General features: G+C 36.2%; 1 protein-coding gene across 1 annotated transcript in view; it reads right to left on the bottom strand.

Moving 5' to 3' along the window:
* Positions 1 to 4,475: 4,475 nt before the first annotated feature.
* Positions 4,476 to 14,876, bottom strand: part of gad3 (glutamate decarboxylase 3) — a 97,595-nt gene continuing 87,194 nt past the window's right edge. The window contains exons 12-15 of the mRNA XM_039753155.1: positions 14,259 to 14,408; positions 8,772 to 8,879; positions 7,149 to 7,238; positions 4,476 to 4,810 (exon numbers count right to left, since the gene is read on the bottom strand). Coding sequence (XP_039609089.1) covers positions 4,637 to 4,810; positions 7,149 to 7,238; positions 8,772 to 8,879; positions 14,259 to 14,408 — 522 coding nt within the window. The 3' untranslated portion in view covers positions 4,476 to 4,636. The remainder of the gene's footprint in view (positions 4,811 to 7,148; positions 7,239 to 8,771; positions 8,880 to 14,258; positions 14,409 to 14,876) is intronic.

Here is a 14,876-nt window from a genome sequence, read left to right as displayed (position 1 = left end):
AAAAAAATAATAGGTCTTAATAGATGCGAGTGCAAAACAGAAAGACACCTTAAATTCTTTCGCACTCTCCATTAGCGTCTTTTGTTTTTCAAAGGTGTTGATCAGCACCGGCAGCAGACAGCCTGCTATCCCATCCCCTACCAATGCTTTTTTGTTATATCTGTGTCTTTTGTGAAAGTGTTTATTTGATATTTGGACTTCAGTCTTCACACATTATACACTTCACATTAGCATTTGATTACTCTGAGCCCCTCCAGGATGACTGAGCTTCTCACCCTTTTTAAAGGAAAGCCCAGACACCCTGTGGAGGAAACTCATTTCAGCCGCTTGTATTCACGATCTCATTCTTTCGGTCACTACCCATAGCTCATGACCCATAGGTGAAGGTAGGAACGTAGATCAACTAGTAAATTGAGAGCTTTGCCTTATGGCTCAGCTCCTTTTTCACCACGACAAACCGATGCAGAGCCCGCATCATTGCGGACGCCGCACCGATCCGCCTGTCGATCTCAGGCTTCAGGGATTCTAGTGTTAATGGTAAAAAGATAGATTTATAGCCGGTTGGAGGAAGTAATGGTGATGGGTCCAGATAGACCACAGCAGAAAGAGACAAAGGGTTAGTGCACACTTCCATCCCCTGGTCTGATGTGGAATTACCATTTTTCAAGCCCTTTAGCTGCCTTCCATGTGCACGTGTGACACGGCCCCTGCTCCCTCAGTCCAGACCCGTTGGGGCGGGCAGTCCGAGCTGAGAGGTCATGAAACCAAGAAAGAGCATCAGCATTGGCATGGAGAGAGCCTTGGCAATGAATGAACAAGAACTTTTAAGTCTAAAAGCAACCTTGGGTTTGACTCCTTGTGCAAGGCTGTCCACTGTAACAGTTCATGATCTGTAACCAAGATGAACTCACTGCCCAGGAGAGAATACCTCAGCTGTATAAATCGCCCATTGGACCACCAAAGATTCCCACTCAACTGCCACATACCTGGTTTCATAGTCCAGCAATTTCTGGCTCAGAAACATGGAGTGTTCATCACAATTGATACTCTAGCTCACCATGCCACTGAGACCTATGTGCAAAGTGTCTGTCTGGAGAATGAAAATGTAATTTGGAGAGGAAAGTGGGGATGAGGACCATGACGCAATCTCCCAGGCAGTTTTCCTGAAGAGATGTGCAGCATGTGCCTTTTCCTTGTGACTTTTTAAGAATAGGCTTAATTATGTAAATGCACAATATATTCTATATGTGGAAGGGAGTGCTGCCTCTTCCCATCCTTTTTTTTTAGAATGTCCAGTATGCATCAGGGCTGTCGCCCATTTAACAATTCAAAAAGTTACAAACCCGTAGAGGCTTATGGGTCTTCCAGTCTCCTACTCTTGCTGAACACCTTAGCATCGTAGCATCTACTGGAGGGTCTTGTTAAACTGCTCCACTAGGCCATTAGTTTGAGGTGGATACACTGAACTCCTCAAATACTTCATCTTGAGTACCTTGACCATCTCCCTAACAATCTCCGAAGTAAATGCTGTCCCTTGGTCCATTAGGACAACTTTCGGAATGCTAAGTTTCGCAAAGACTCCTATCAATTCCCATACAATGACTTTGGAAGTTGCTGTGTACAGAGGAACAGCTTCGAGATATCGGGTGGCGTAATCAATGAGGACCAAGATATACTTACAGTATGTCCAGGGCTCCTATTAAATCAACCCTGATACATTCAAATGGGATATCAATAAGGGGAATGGGAACCAGAGGAGCACGGTCCTACCTAGGAATTTAACACAGTTGACAATTGTCATTCCATTGCTCCCATTTAAAAGCAGGCCAGAGTTTGTTTCTAAACTGAAAATGTTAGAGAGAAACAGATGTACAACACTGACCTTAATGGGTGTGGTTTCACTGCAGCACCTAAGAATGACGCTTTGTCTAGAGATGTCCTGGGAATCGCCATGTCACACTGGGTGGCCACGTGTTCTCGGTCAGCTGGCTGCGTACGAGGCGTGGAGGTAGCGTGGGACAGAGTTTCCCTGTCCATTACTAGGCCCAAAAGTGTTTTAGGAATGGGTTATGTTATACCACTTTCATTGTTAGACTAGTGTCGCCCCAGTATCGCTGGAAATAGGGGATTTTGAAGGATGTCTACTGTAAGACTCCTTAGCGAGCCTTTGTTATTGATGAAACAGGAAGCAGACATATACCATAGGGTTTCTCCGTGAATGCAGGTCAGACTAGTCTTACCTTTTAACCACTGTCGTGGCAATCTATTAAATCTGTCAGCCTATGCCCGTTTACAAGTACCACTCCTGTATAAGGAAAGCAAGTTAGCAAGTGCACAGTACCTCTCTCCCCTTGCCCAACTACAGCCCATGTTCTTGCCAAGCAGAGGGCAGTGAGGGAATGGTGTGCCCTACCCCTTTACATTTGAAATGGAGGTGTTGTGTGCTTGTCCATGGGCTTTGTTGCAGTGGATGATAACTTGTGTAGCAACACACCCCTTCCGGGTTCAACGAGCAGACCGTTCTGCTCTCTCAGATTGTGAAGTCACCCTCTGTCTCTCTCTCTGATGCCTACGATAGCCTTGATGTTTTTAAAAGGTTGCCTTCCGAACTGGTTGGGCAAGATATTCAGGAAGGGCATTTTAAAAGAAATCACAGATGACCTGTTCTACTACCTGTTGGGCATTATTTACATCTGGCTTTAGCCAGTGCCCTGCCTTGTTCCTCAAAACAAATGCCTGTAAGTGCTTTGGACACTCAAAGTCATCATTCTCTTGTAAAGATAACATACCTGGAATGGAGGTATACCTGAAGATTTTGGTGAATAAAAAGGCAAAAAAACAACAATGTGTCTTTACAGATGCAAGTCCAAAACATAACTGTTTTAATGGTAGAAAGAAGGTGGTTTTATGATCGGTTGGAGGAAGTGATGTTATGACAAAGAGTAAATCAATTGATGTCTGCAGCAAAAATGATCAGAAGGACTTGGAGTTGTTTATGCAGCAACAACAAACCCTAGGGGTTCACTCCCTAATTGGAAACAAGGGGTAAAGTTACTCCTTTTCACAAATCTTATTTTATACTTTTTCAAGGTTGCTGTTGTCAAATATGATAATATTTGTTATATTTGTTTCATTAGTGGTAGTTAGGCCCTCTAAGGGCAACTACCAGAAGGCTAAAAACGACACATTTCAAACATAAGCATGTGGGGTGTTGTTTTAGACTATTTTAAAGTCAGTGATTATGAATATGGTGTCATTTTTGAATTTTGATCTTTTACTAGGATTTTGGGTGAAAAATGACATTTCTATTACAATCTCAAATACTTAGACTTTAAACATTTAAACTAAAGCACACTTTTAATATTTCACATATCTGAATGAACTATTCTTATTTATTATGTACTTCTAACTCATGAAGTAACTTATTACATTTTTTATAAACATCCCAAATTAGGGTAGCATATGCTAATTCAGACTTTTTTTTTGATATTGCATCCTGTGGACTATGTTACAAAAAATGAATACGATTAAGGAAGTTGTGTGAAGTTGGAGAGGACACACAGAGTAAACATTACAATAAGTTATATTAGTTAAAATATGTAATGTTTCCAGGTAATTTTTTTATATGTGCATACAGTTTGCCTATTTTCAGTCTTAAATATAAAAATACACTGCATTTCTTGTAAGTTATACAATAAATACATTTATTAATAAAATCATTATGCAGAAAATATCAATAGGTTCAACAGAAGACATTTACTGTGTTATTTTAAACACATAAAATGCAGGTTACATTTTTTGCCCTATATACTTCCCTTTTATTTGTTAACACAAACCTTCCCAATTGATAAGTACATATTCGATACTGCTCACTTTCATAAACACAATGGATTTTGACAGACTTTTTAAAAAAATATATATTATAATTATTTAAAAATTTAAATCAGTAAGTACAATTGTTTTCATTGTGAAAATCATTTAAACCACACATACAACACATAATGCATAGTTTAAATAGTTTAAAAATAACTTTTTTATATCTTTTGCATCACAATTACAGAACAAATGACCGTTTCAGGTGTACAGTCTGAAAAACATTTTTGACGGATCAGTTAAAAAAAACAGTATTCATTTAATCAAAATAGGTCATTCCAAATACAGTACATTCATTTAATACCCAAGTTGTTATACATAATGGTGTGTAAGGCACCTTACAGAATGCAATGCTTTAGTTTAAAGTGTACTGATAAGTTAGGGTTTTATTTCTCACTGTTTCACTTCCAAATAGAAATGGAAAGATAAAAAAAACAAGATATTGCACAAATAGCTTTGCATATGTTACATCTTTTTAAGTCATTTTTGTTTGTCTTGAGTGTTTACAATTTGACATTAACAAATTGAAAATAGTCCAATTAACACTTGATATTTCATAAACCCTACCTATTAATTTATTGCTGCTGTTTTCACTTGTAATGTATTCTCTCACCATTTTTAAATTGTAGTCTGTATTAAGGAATGTTCCAAGATTAATAAAATTAATGAATTTAAAATGTACATTATAATGCATTTTTCTCAAATGTTACTAACTCTTGGTCTGATTTTCGGCATCAAAATGAAAATAAAAGTCATTTTATAATTATAAATCACTCCCAAGCCTTACAATTTCATCTACAAGAAAGTCGATATCGGATCTCCTTGTGGCTTGATTTGAAAAGACACACCTGAAGAAATTGACAAGATCTCCATAAGGCTGGTATCCAATCATTATTGTTCCTTCTTCCATCATCCTGGCTTTTATTTTTGGTGCAACCTTAATGAAAATATACATATATTAAACACTAAAGGCCTAGATTTTTAAACTAGGTTTATACAGCCATGGAGTTACAGGCCTATCTCATCATCAAAAGATAGAAATGTAGCACCAGTCCTGAAGGAGATCAATTCATAGGTTTGCACAAATATACTTTACAGACTCGGTCAGCTCAGCAGAGTAAATCGGTTTATGTTTGTAATGTGGGAGGGAACAAAAGTGCTAATTTTGATATATAACTTAATTAACTATAGTTTGGCCTGTGGAAATACAGGGCAACATTAAGAAAAATCCCCAAGATATAGCCCAGCATACTGCTATTAAAAGTGGATATTGGAAAGGAGAACATACCTTCTATAGTAGCAAAGGAACCCAAATTCATGTGGTAGTTTGAAAAATTCTGCTTAGCATAAGTCACATTCATATCTATATACAAAATTGGCCTTGGAACCAAATTTAATAATCACACGTGGTTTTTCTTCTGCTGGAGTTGCCTCATAGGAGAGGCTCTGGATAGGTGTGGGAATACTCATAACACATATGGTTGGGACTTTTTTCCAGTACATGAAGAGTCACTTTAAAGTAACTTCAAGCTGCAAAGAGTTAAGCTTTGATTGTTCATGTGTAGGCAATGAAAATGAAGTCAGAGAAAGTCTTTTTTTATTGGCATTAGATTCTGTCCTCAAAAGGGTATTATCTAATAAGTCTGTATTCCTACTAGGAAACTTCAGGAAGATTTCCAAATGAAGCTAACAGGTAACATCAAGCCAAAAAACAGCAATGCTGCAGCAGTGGCCAAAGTAAAGACCCATGCATGGGTTAGGCCATGGAGAATAATTTTTGAATAGCCTTACAGAGGTTCTAGCAAAACATCTGATGACTCACGATAAATTGGCTGTTCAAGGATGAAGAAATGCTAATCTCATTGAAAATGGAAAAAACACAATATGAACCTCTTAAATCCTGTTGGATATGCCAGCTTCAAAAAAAGGCAGTGAGAAAGGTAATGACTGAGGTTGAAATAAATTTCTGTGACTGCAGTTTTAAAAAAAAAAAAAAGCTTTATTATGGCAAGGCTGCTGGGGAGTTTAAAATCTAACCAAGATTTTAAAAGCACTAACATACTTTGTCAATATTTTGTGGAAGGTGGAGAGCATACCATGGGTCTGGCAGATTGGGGTGCTGACCAAGGTTATTATAGTTTTGCCTTTTTATATTAGTTTTTATTTCTATATTTTTTCTGACCTTACTTGGAAATTCAGTTTAGTTTTAGTTTTCCTTCATTGTGTATTTTAGTTTTAGTTTAGTTTTTATTTCACAAAGGTATTTCTATTTTATTTTTATATATATTAGTTTCAGTTTTAGTTTTAGTAATTATGGTATGGAGTGCCTACGGAGTTACTTTTGTGTCACAATCAGACAGAACTGCACACTTAACAGATTTGGATATGAGTTTAATGTTAGTGGAAGCTTACTACACTGCCTAGTTTACTATCTGGTTTTGTTTTTGTCTAATAAAAACAAACATAATCAAAACTAGACACTGAATATGAACAATTTTACACAATTTTATCATTTTAAAAATATTTTCTCATGAAAAATCACAAGGGCTTAGGAAGAACAGGACTCTTATGCTTGAGTCAGTGTGCAGGCCCCACCAGGCTGTATTGAGGGAAACAAAGAACAACAAGCATGTAGTGTCAAGGTTAGGGGTGGTGAGTCTTGAATAGCCCACCATAAGAACAGTAAACCCATAATGAGCAGAGCAGGAGCAGGTAATAAGAGTATGGACAGGCACAAAACAACAGAGACACCATATGAGATTAAGAAAACATATACATCATCTAAACCTGCTTATCTAGAGTAGGACTGCAAAACTTGCAAGGGTTAAAGACTAACGGCAAGAATATTCATTCAAAAACTAAAACTAAAAATATTTTAGTAAATTATTTTATTTCAGTTAGTCTTTCCAGCTACTTTAATAGTTTTGTTTAGTTTTAGTTTTTAATTTTGGTTTTGTTAATTATTTTATTTCAGTTTACAAAAATTTTTTAATATTAGTTTTAGTTTTGATTTTAGTTTTTGTTAACTATAATAACCTTGGTGCTGACACCCATTTTAAGGAAGATGTCTTCCAGTTCCTCAGCTTTCTGGGAAATGTCTACATTGAGGGACATGAACAGAGACTCAGTCTTATAATTGAACCTCAGATCCAAGAGGTAAAAATTACATCCTGGTTGGGTAACATGGTTGACCAACTCTTTGGCATTCCACAGATATTCTACCATAGAATCTAAAAAACAAAAAAAACCCTTACGAGTGTCATAAAAGCTGATACCTGATTAAGTCTCTTGTTTCTTTCTTGACTCTTTGGCAAGTCTCTCAGGCTTGGTGGAATGTACCAGAAGCAAACGTTGCTCAGTTCTGGCTGTAACATCAAAGTAAATTGAACATATAAATATTGATATTTGTAAATAAACAATACAGAGAGCCTACAGTATATCATCCATATATTTCCTTAAAGAAATATTTCTAATGCAGGAAGTCTGATTACAATTAATATAGCAAGATTCAAAAGTATACAGTAAAAAAAAAATATGGATGGGACATTGACAGTACATATTAATCGTCTGGCAAACTAGCCTGGTTCAGCATGCACAGGTTTGGGATATAAGAGAAAACCCGATTTCTTTCAGGTTTTACACAAACGTAGCTGGTTATTAGACCCTATTGCTATGACAGTGGTTCTCAAACTGTGGGGCGGGGCGGGCCCCCCTCCAAGGGGGGCATGAAGATGTGAAAAAAGAAAACAAGCATCAAAAATATGAAAAATACATCTATTGAAACCAAAACAAATTAACTTAAACTATATTCTAATACTAGAAAAATAAATGAAGAGTTAGAGAAATATTGATAAAAGTTAAGTAGGAATAATAAAATATGCATCTATGATAGATCATTAATTAAAAAAGAACAAATTGGTATTAGTGGGCTCCTTTCAAAAAACGTCAGGGGGCACGATTAAAACTGTTATGAAAACTCGGGTCGCAAATACTTAAAGGTTGAGAAACTCTGTGCTATGAAGTACCAAAACTAACCACTTTGCCATTATGCTGTGGTAACATATTACATTTATATATTTTTTTCAAATTCTCACTAAATCTTCACCGGCGTTTATGTATTTTGGAAGTTTGCTACTATTTGATGTCACTTTCAAATTTTTTCCTTTCTGCTAGCTCTGGAACAAGGCACCATGGCACACAAGAATAGCAGCATCGATGCAGATTGCTTCTCAAGTTGGGCTATTTCCCTAAATTCAAATGACATCAAAAGTGGTCACTTATCTGGCTGTATATTGATAGAAAGCATGGGAGTACCTGGCTTGATATATCTCTAACCAGACAGACATTTATTACTTCAGAATTTGTATTCAAAAGGAGTTTTTATTTTCTGTTAACACTATATGCTATGCTCATGTGCTGCATAACTAAAAATCAGAACTTGTATTCTTCTTTTCTTTCTATTCTTTAAACTGCTTTATGTTTGCTATGTGATTTAGAGTTCACGATCATGTAATACTGTTAATGTGCATTTTTTTTTTTTTTGAAATTCACTGTCAATTTAGGCACACTTATACTGGGTTCAAAATGTGCATAAAAAATGTTACTGTACCAAACTCTTTTTTCAATATTTTATTGTAGTAAATTTAAACTTAATTAAATAGTATATTTTAATAAGAATACATGTATTGTATGCATTATTTTAAATTAGTCCTATGTATGTGTCTATTACAACCTGTAATTTTTATATACCGTGATACTAACAATACATTTTGACATTTGGAATTAGAATTTCTACATAGGCAAAAAGTGCTTTTGTCTTTATTTTTTAAATGTTGATAGTGTGCATTTTTGTAAACTGGCAACACCTCTGTGTAAAAGTACAGAAAATAAACACTTACTTTTCCTTCAAATACAAGTTCAAAATCATTTCTGTCTTTTAGTATGCTGTAAAGATAATCAGCATTTTCCAAATGTTTGTTTATTTTTTCTTCAAACCCCATTGTACCCTGTTTGTAAGGAAGAATATACATTTTTAATTAGTATTATTAAGTATTTTAAATGAAAAAACAAACATTTTCATCACTGGATAGTATTAGAGTATTTAATAAGGCACATAATTCATATTCCCAAAGAACCTTGGAATAATTGCACTAATTGTTTCGATTGTTTTATTAATTAGTTTCCTGTCAGTAGAATCAGTGGCTGCTTATTGAAACTTAAGCATTTTATATAACTGTGATTTCACAGTTTAATCAATTTAAGAAAAAAATAAAATAAAATATGAAAATACCACATTTCTAAACGAACAACAAAAAATCCAACACACAATAAAAAATTGAACTTGAAAAATATTCATATTTATGGCAAAAGTACGTAAGAATAATTATACCAAGCTCAAACAACCCACAGAAGAGCCTTTTTTATTACTGTTGAGATTCATCCTAAATATAGACAAGGGATTGCCTCCCTCTACCAGGCTCTAGAAATGTAATTCTAGTGTTCAGTTAGATCATGAAATATGTAAAAGATATAAAAAGATTTCTGGAGTCATCTGTTGTTCCTTCCTGGAAAGTTTTAAATCCAGTTTCTTAGTTACGCGTTTCTGCCACTGTAATTTTAAATATATAAAACTTTCAAACAGATGCTGTACATGTAGTTATTAAAATACTTTATATTTACAATTAATACACATTTTGCTTTTCAATACTACCAATCAGCTTATTTTTCAAGAGATAGCTAGAGGCAAATTCTTACATTTTAATTTCTTGTTGAAATAGGCAGATTTTCTCATCACACGAGAAGTGCTCTTGAGTTTGATTTTCAAATGATTTAAAACATCTGAATGTTAATATGTACAATTTCATGCATTTAAGATAATACTGACAAACATAAACATCTGTTTATAATATAGTAAGATTGTGGATAAAGGGATAAATATTACAGTACACATTAACATTTTTTTATTGCTAAAGAAAATGATCTTAGTATAAAATTAGTCATAATTCTGTGTAGCCGATGTTCAGAAATTTAAGTGCAACAAATCTGGTATTCCAAGAATATAATTTTATCAAACATTAGTGCTCTTGCTATTAATAGAACATTGTACTGGTACTGAAAACTGAGGGATAATCAGTATCTGAATTTCAATTTGCAGTGAAACATGATTAGATGCTCTGCTGAGGTCAGATTATGGTAGGAGTACTAGAATGTTAAACTCTTCTTATATATAAAGCCCCCTGCCTTATGGGGAACACCTTACAGAAGGCACAAAAATAAAAACTATTTCTTCTTTGATAATGTGAAATTGCACTTTTCCTTGCCGAATGCCGGAACTATTCCACACCTTTGATGAGATCTGAGGGGTTGAGGGAAATCTCAAATGTCTGCCAACACATATATAAGCCCTAAAAAAAGGGCACTACAGGGAGTATGATGAATAAGGTTCAAAGGAGAATAAACTGGGAATGAGGAGGGAGAGAAGGAGAAGAGATTACTGCCGAGAGATGTAGGAAAGAAAAAAAATGAAACCAAGAAGGAGGGGGGAACAAATTTAAAATATACAGTACAGCATCAATATCAGAAAAAAACACTTTGCAGAAGTCAACCTTCACCATTTATTGTCCCAGACTATTTATGGTAAGAAAATAAACTTGCCTGGCACTGTTGAAGTTACGTGGCATTGTTTTCTACCAGTTGACTGACAAAATAAAACAACTTCAATCACAGTTGGCCAAGCAACAGTCCATCTTAAAACAGACAAAGTTTCTGGAGGGATTTTACGATTCAACCTGGTGGTAACACCCCATGCATCAGTGATGATACATACTATAGGGTAGCAGCTCGGCAAATTGTGGAAAGTTGACATTAATGTACATAGTGAAAGCATGCCTACAGTATTTCAGAATATGTGCATTCAGTTTCATAGGCCAAAAGAAGACTACCATTTTGTTTTTAGTGATTTTCCCTAACTGGGTATTCTGTAGAAGTATGCTATGATCTAAGTGAGATAGAGGAATGTATATATACAGAAAAAAGTGAAACAATTAAAATAACTAGAGGTATCATTTGCAGTAGATGGCAGTGGTTATTTTTGGTATTAGAAACTAGACTAGGGTAAGACAACCCTCCCTGGAATGTTTCAGAGTTCTTTTAAACCATTTGTTTCAGTTTGCTTCTGACCACTTCAAAAACAGTTCATGATTTTTAATCCATGCAATCCTTGATTATTGACACAGAATTCTGACTTGTGTTTAACTGTGCTACTGGTGAGAAACCAACCTTAGATGGTTCTCAAAGAAATAGTGGAAACACTCTGGAGGGGTATGATTCAATGGATCTCTTTATGACTAAACAAGCTGAGCTCATGTTTTTCCTACCATATCATCTGATGTAGAACCTTATTTTCCTTACTGTCTGTTTATTTTACTGGTTAAATATGGTAACCCAAAGAAACAAAAATTTTTATATATATATATATATATATATATATATATATATATATATATATATATATATATATATATATATATATATATATATATATATATATATATATATATATATATATATATATATATATATATATATATATATATATATATACACACACACACACACACACATATACACATACATACACATACATACACACATACATACACACACACACATACAGCTCACAAAAATTATAGGAACACTTTAAAGAAACATATTAGATACATCAGATCTCAATGTGAAGTTGGATATCTATACAAATAACGACAGGGCAATGTCTTAGGAACAAAAGGATGCCAAGTCTTTTAATGGAAATAAAAGTTTTCTGCCTACAGAGGGCTCAATTGTGTAGACACCCTGAAATCAGAGTGAAATGAAGATGTGGCAGGCTAGTCCATTTTTTCAAAAACTTAATTTCTGCTACTCAAAATGCTTTTCAGTATCTTGTGTGGCCCCCAAGAGCTTGTATGCATGCTTGACAACATCAGGGCATGCTCCTAATGAGAAGACGGATGGTGTCTTGTGGCATTTCCTCCCAGATCTATATGAGGGCATCTCTGAGCTGTTGTACAGTCTGAGGAGCAACCTGGCGGCGCCTAATGGACCGAAACAATGTCCCACAGATGTTCTATTGGGTTTAAGTCAGGGGATCGTGAAGGCCATTCAATTGTTTCAATTCCTTCATCCTCTTGCCACATGAGGCCGGGCATTGTCATGCATTAGGAGGAAACCAGGACCTACTGCACCAGCGTAGGGTCTGACAATGGGTCCAAGGGTTTCATCCCGATACCTAATGGCAGTCAAGGTGTCTTTGTCTAGCTTTTAGAAGTCTGTGCGTCCCTCCATGGATATGCCTCCCCAGACCATCACTGACCCACCACCAAACTGGTCATGCCAAATGATGTTACAGACAGCATAACATTCTCCATGGCTTCTGCAGACCCTTCAACGTCTGTCACATGTACACAGGGTGAACCTGCTCTCATCTGTGAAAAACACAGGGTGCCATTGGTGGACCTGACAATTCTGGTATTCTATGGTAAATGCCGATCGAGCTCCACTGCACTGGGTTGTGAGCACAGGGCCCACTAGAGGACGTTGGGCCCTCAGACCACCCTCAAGAAGTCTGTTTCTGATTATTTGGTCAGAGACATTCACACCAGTGGCCTGCTGGAGGTCATTTTGTAGAGCTCTGGAAATGCTCATCCTGTTTGTCCTTGTCCAAAGGAGCAGATACCTGTCCTGCTGATGGGTTAAGGACCTTTTATGGTCCTGTCCAGCTCTCCTAGAGTAACTGCCTGTCTCCTGGAATCTCCTCCATGCCCTTGAGACAGTGCTGGGAGACACTGCAAACCATCTGGCAATGACACACATTGATGTGCCATCCTGGAGAAGTTGGATTTCCTGTGCAACCTCTGTAGGGTCCAGGTTTCGCCTCATGCTACCAGTAGTTTCACTGACCATAGCGAAATGCAAAACTAGTGAAGAAACAGTCAGAAAAGATGAGGAGGGAAAAATGTCAGTGGCTTCCACCTGTTAAACCATTCCTGTTTTGGGGGTCATCTCATTGTTGCCCCTCTAGTGCACCTGCTGTTAATTTCATTAACAGCAGAGCAGCTGAAACTGATTAACAACCCCCTGTGCTACTTAACTGACCAAATTAATATCCCAGAGGTTTCATTGACTTGATGCTATACTCCGATTAAAAAGTGTTCCTTAAATTTTTTTGAGCATTATGATTTTTTATAAGGGAAACAAAATTACAAAAGAAAACCCTTGGATATTGATTCGATAGGAACGGCCTACTCGGAATCTCTGTCAGAATAGTAATTATGTGGTGGTGAAGGAGCATTTCTGCTTCTGTCCGTTCACAGTTTGTCTTGTTTTCACGACGCTGTCATTTCCTCTCACAATCTCTTCTCAACCTTTCTCCAATCTTGCAGGTTGCTTTGTGGCAATCCAAAGAGTAAGGCAATATACACAGAGCAATGGTTATAAAAGGGGGACACATAGGTATCCAGGCTCTTTAAAACATAAATATGGATCACTTCACTGACATGTGAGCAAGCCATGGTACAACTGTGAGACGTGCAGCACTCCCCGGCTACAACGTAACAATAATCATTTTCGTAATGTGCTGTTACAATGTCATTCATTTTACCCACTGTCTTTCTTTCATTCATATGTTACGTAGGCACGTACCTTTCATCTTCGGCAATCTCATTCTCTAACCAGGCCTCAGGAGCTAACCAGCGTAACACTGTCCGCCACCCCTTTCATTATTCCAGCACATTGTTGACATCCGTGAGTAACAACAACGTACTAAACTGGAAGGTGGTCTACGCATGCGTGGAATTCGCGGACAAACAAAGATCAAGATCTAAATGAAGATCTCTTTAGTTAATTTAAAGCAGAACAATTTGTTTAGTTTGAATGTCTGTGTTTTGAGGTGTGGCTGGCGTACTACAGTCTTCAGTAGTATAAGCCTGGAGGAGATTCTTAATGCAATGCCTATGTTTTAGCTGTCTCTCTACTGCCATCTAGTGTTTCTTCTTCTAATTCATTCGCGGGCAAACAAAGATCAAGATCCAAATGAAGATTATATATCGAGATAGAGATAGATAGAGATAGATATGAATTAATGTTGTAATTTCATGTGCACTCTGAAATGTCCAGTTATATGAAATGAACAAGGCTGCCATTTGCATTTACAAATATGCTGTATGTGCTATATTGCAGAAAACTCTGTGTAATAAAAACAGTTTGAAAACCAATTATTACAAAAATATACCATACTTTAGCACATATGTACATTTCATATTATTAGCCAAGGGCAATATCTACAATATATTTATATCAGAAATGTTAGAAAATAGACAGACTCCATTTACCTTAGCTTTCCACATTAACCAGAATTTAAAAATGTCAACGTGTCGGCCACACTGAATAGTTTTGTCTCCGGTGTCATAGGAAACATCATAGTGTTTGTCAGTTTGAAACAGGTATCCAGCACACATTTGATTGCATGCCTGAAGAAGACCCTAGAACAAATGCATTTACAATGAATGCTGTTTGCTGCAGTATATCACAGATGACTACACAACACGTTTTTGCAAAAGATATAGAAGGTATATTTTAGCATTATCCGTTAAAAAAAAAAAAAAGATTTTTCTGAATTCTGTTAGAGACAAAAGCAAAGTTTGACATACTATTTACTTTATGATATGTAAAACTATCAAACTTCAGTGCAAATTTGGAATTTGTCAATGTCAATTTATTTATACAGCATATTTAAAACAACAACATTAGTAATGCTGTAGCCAAAGTGCTTTACGATAAAACATAATAAACAAAGAATATAGATATATAGAATAAAACCCAGTAAAACACAACACAATCAGAATTCAACTGAAACAAATGAACAGGCTTGCATTTATTATGGGCTCCCCTGCAACTGGCATTAAAGTTTCTCATTTGAATGATGAAATACCAGCTCACACTGCTCCGGA

Source organism: Polypterus senegalus, chromosome 5 (genome assembly GCF_016835505.1).
Source record: "Polypterus senegalus isolate Bchr_013 chromosome 5, ASM1683550v1, whole genome shotgun sequence".
NCBI lineage: Eukaryota > Metazoa > Chordata > Cladistia > Polypteriformes > Polypteridae > Polypterus > Polypterus senegalus.
Note: the sequence above shows the minus strand (reverse complement) of the source record. Positions and strands in the feature narration are given on the sequence as shown.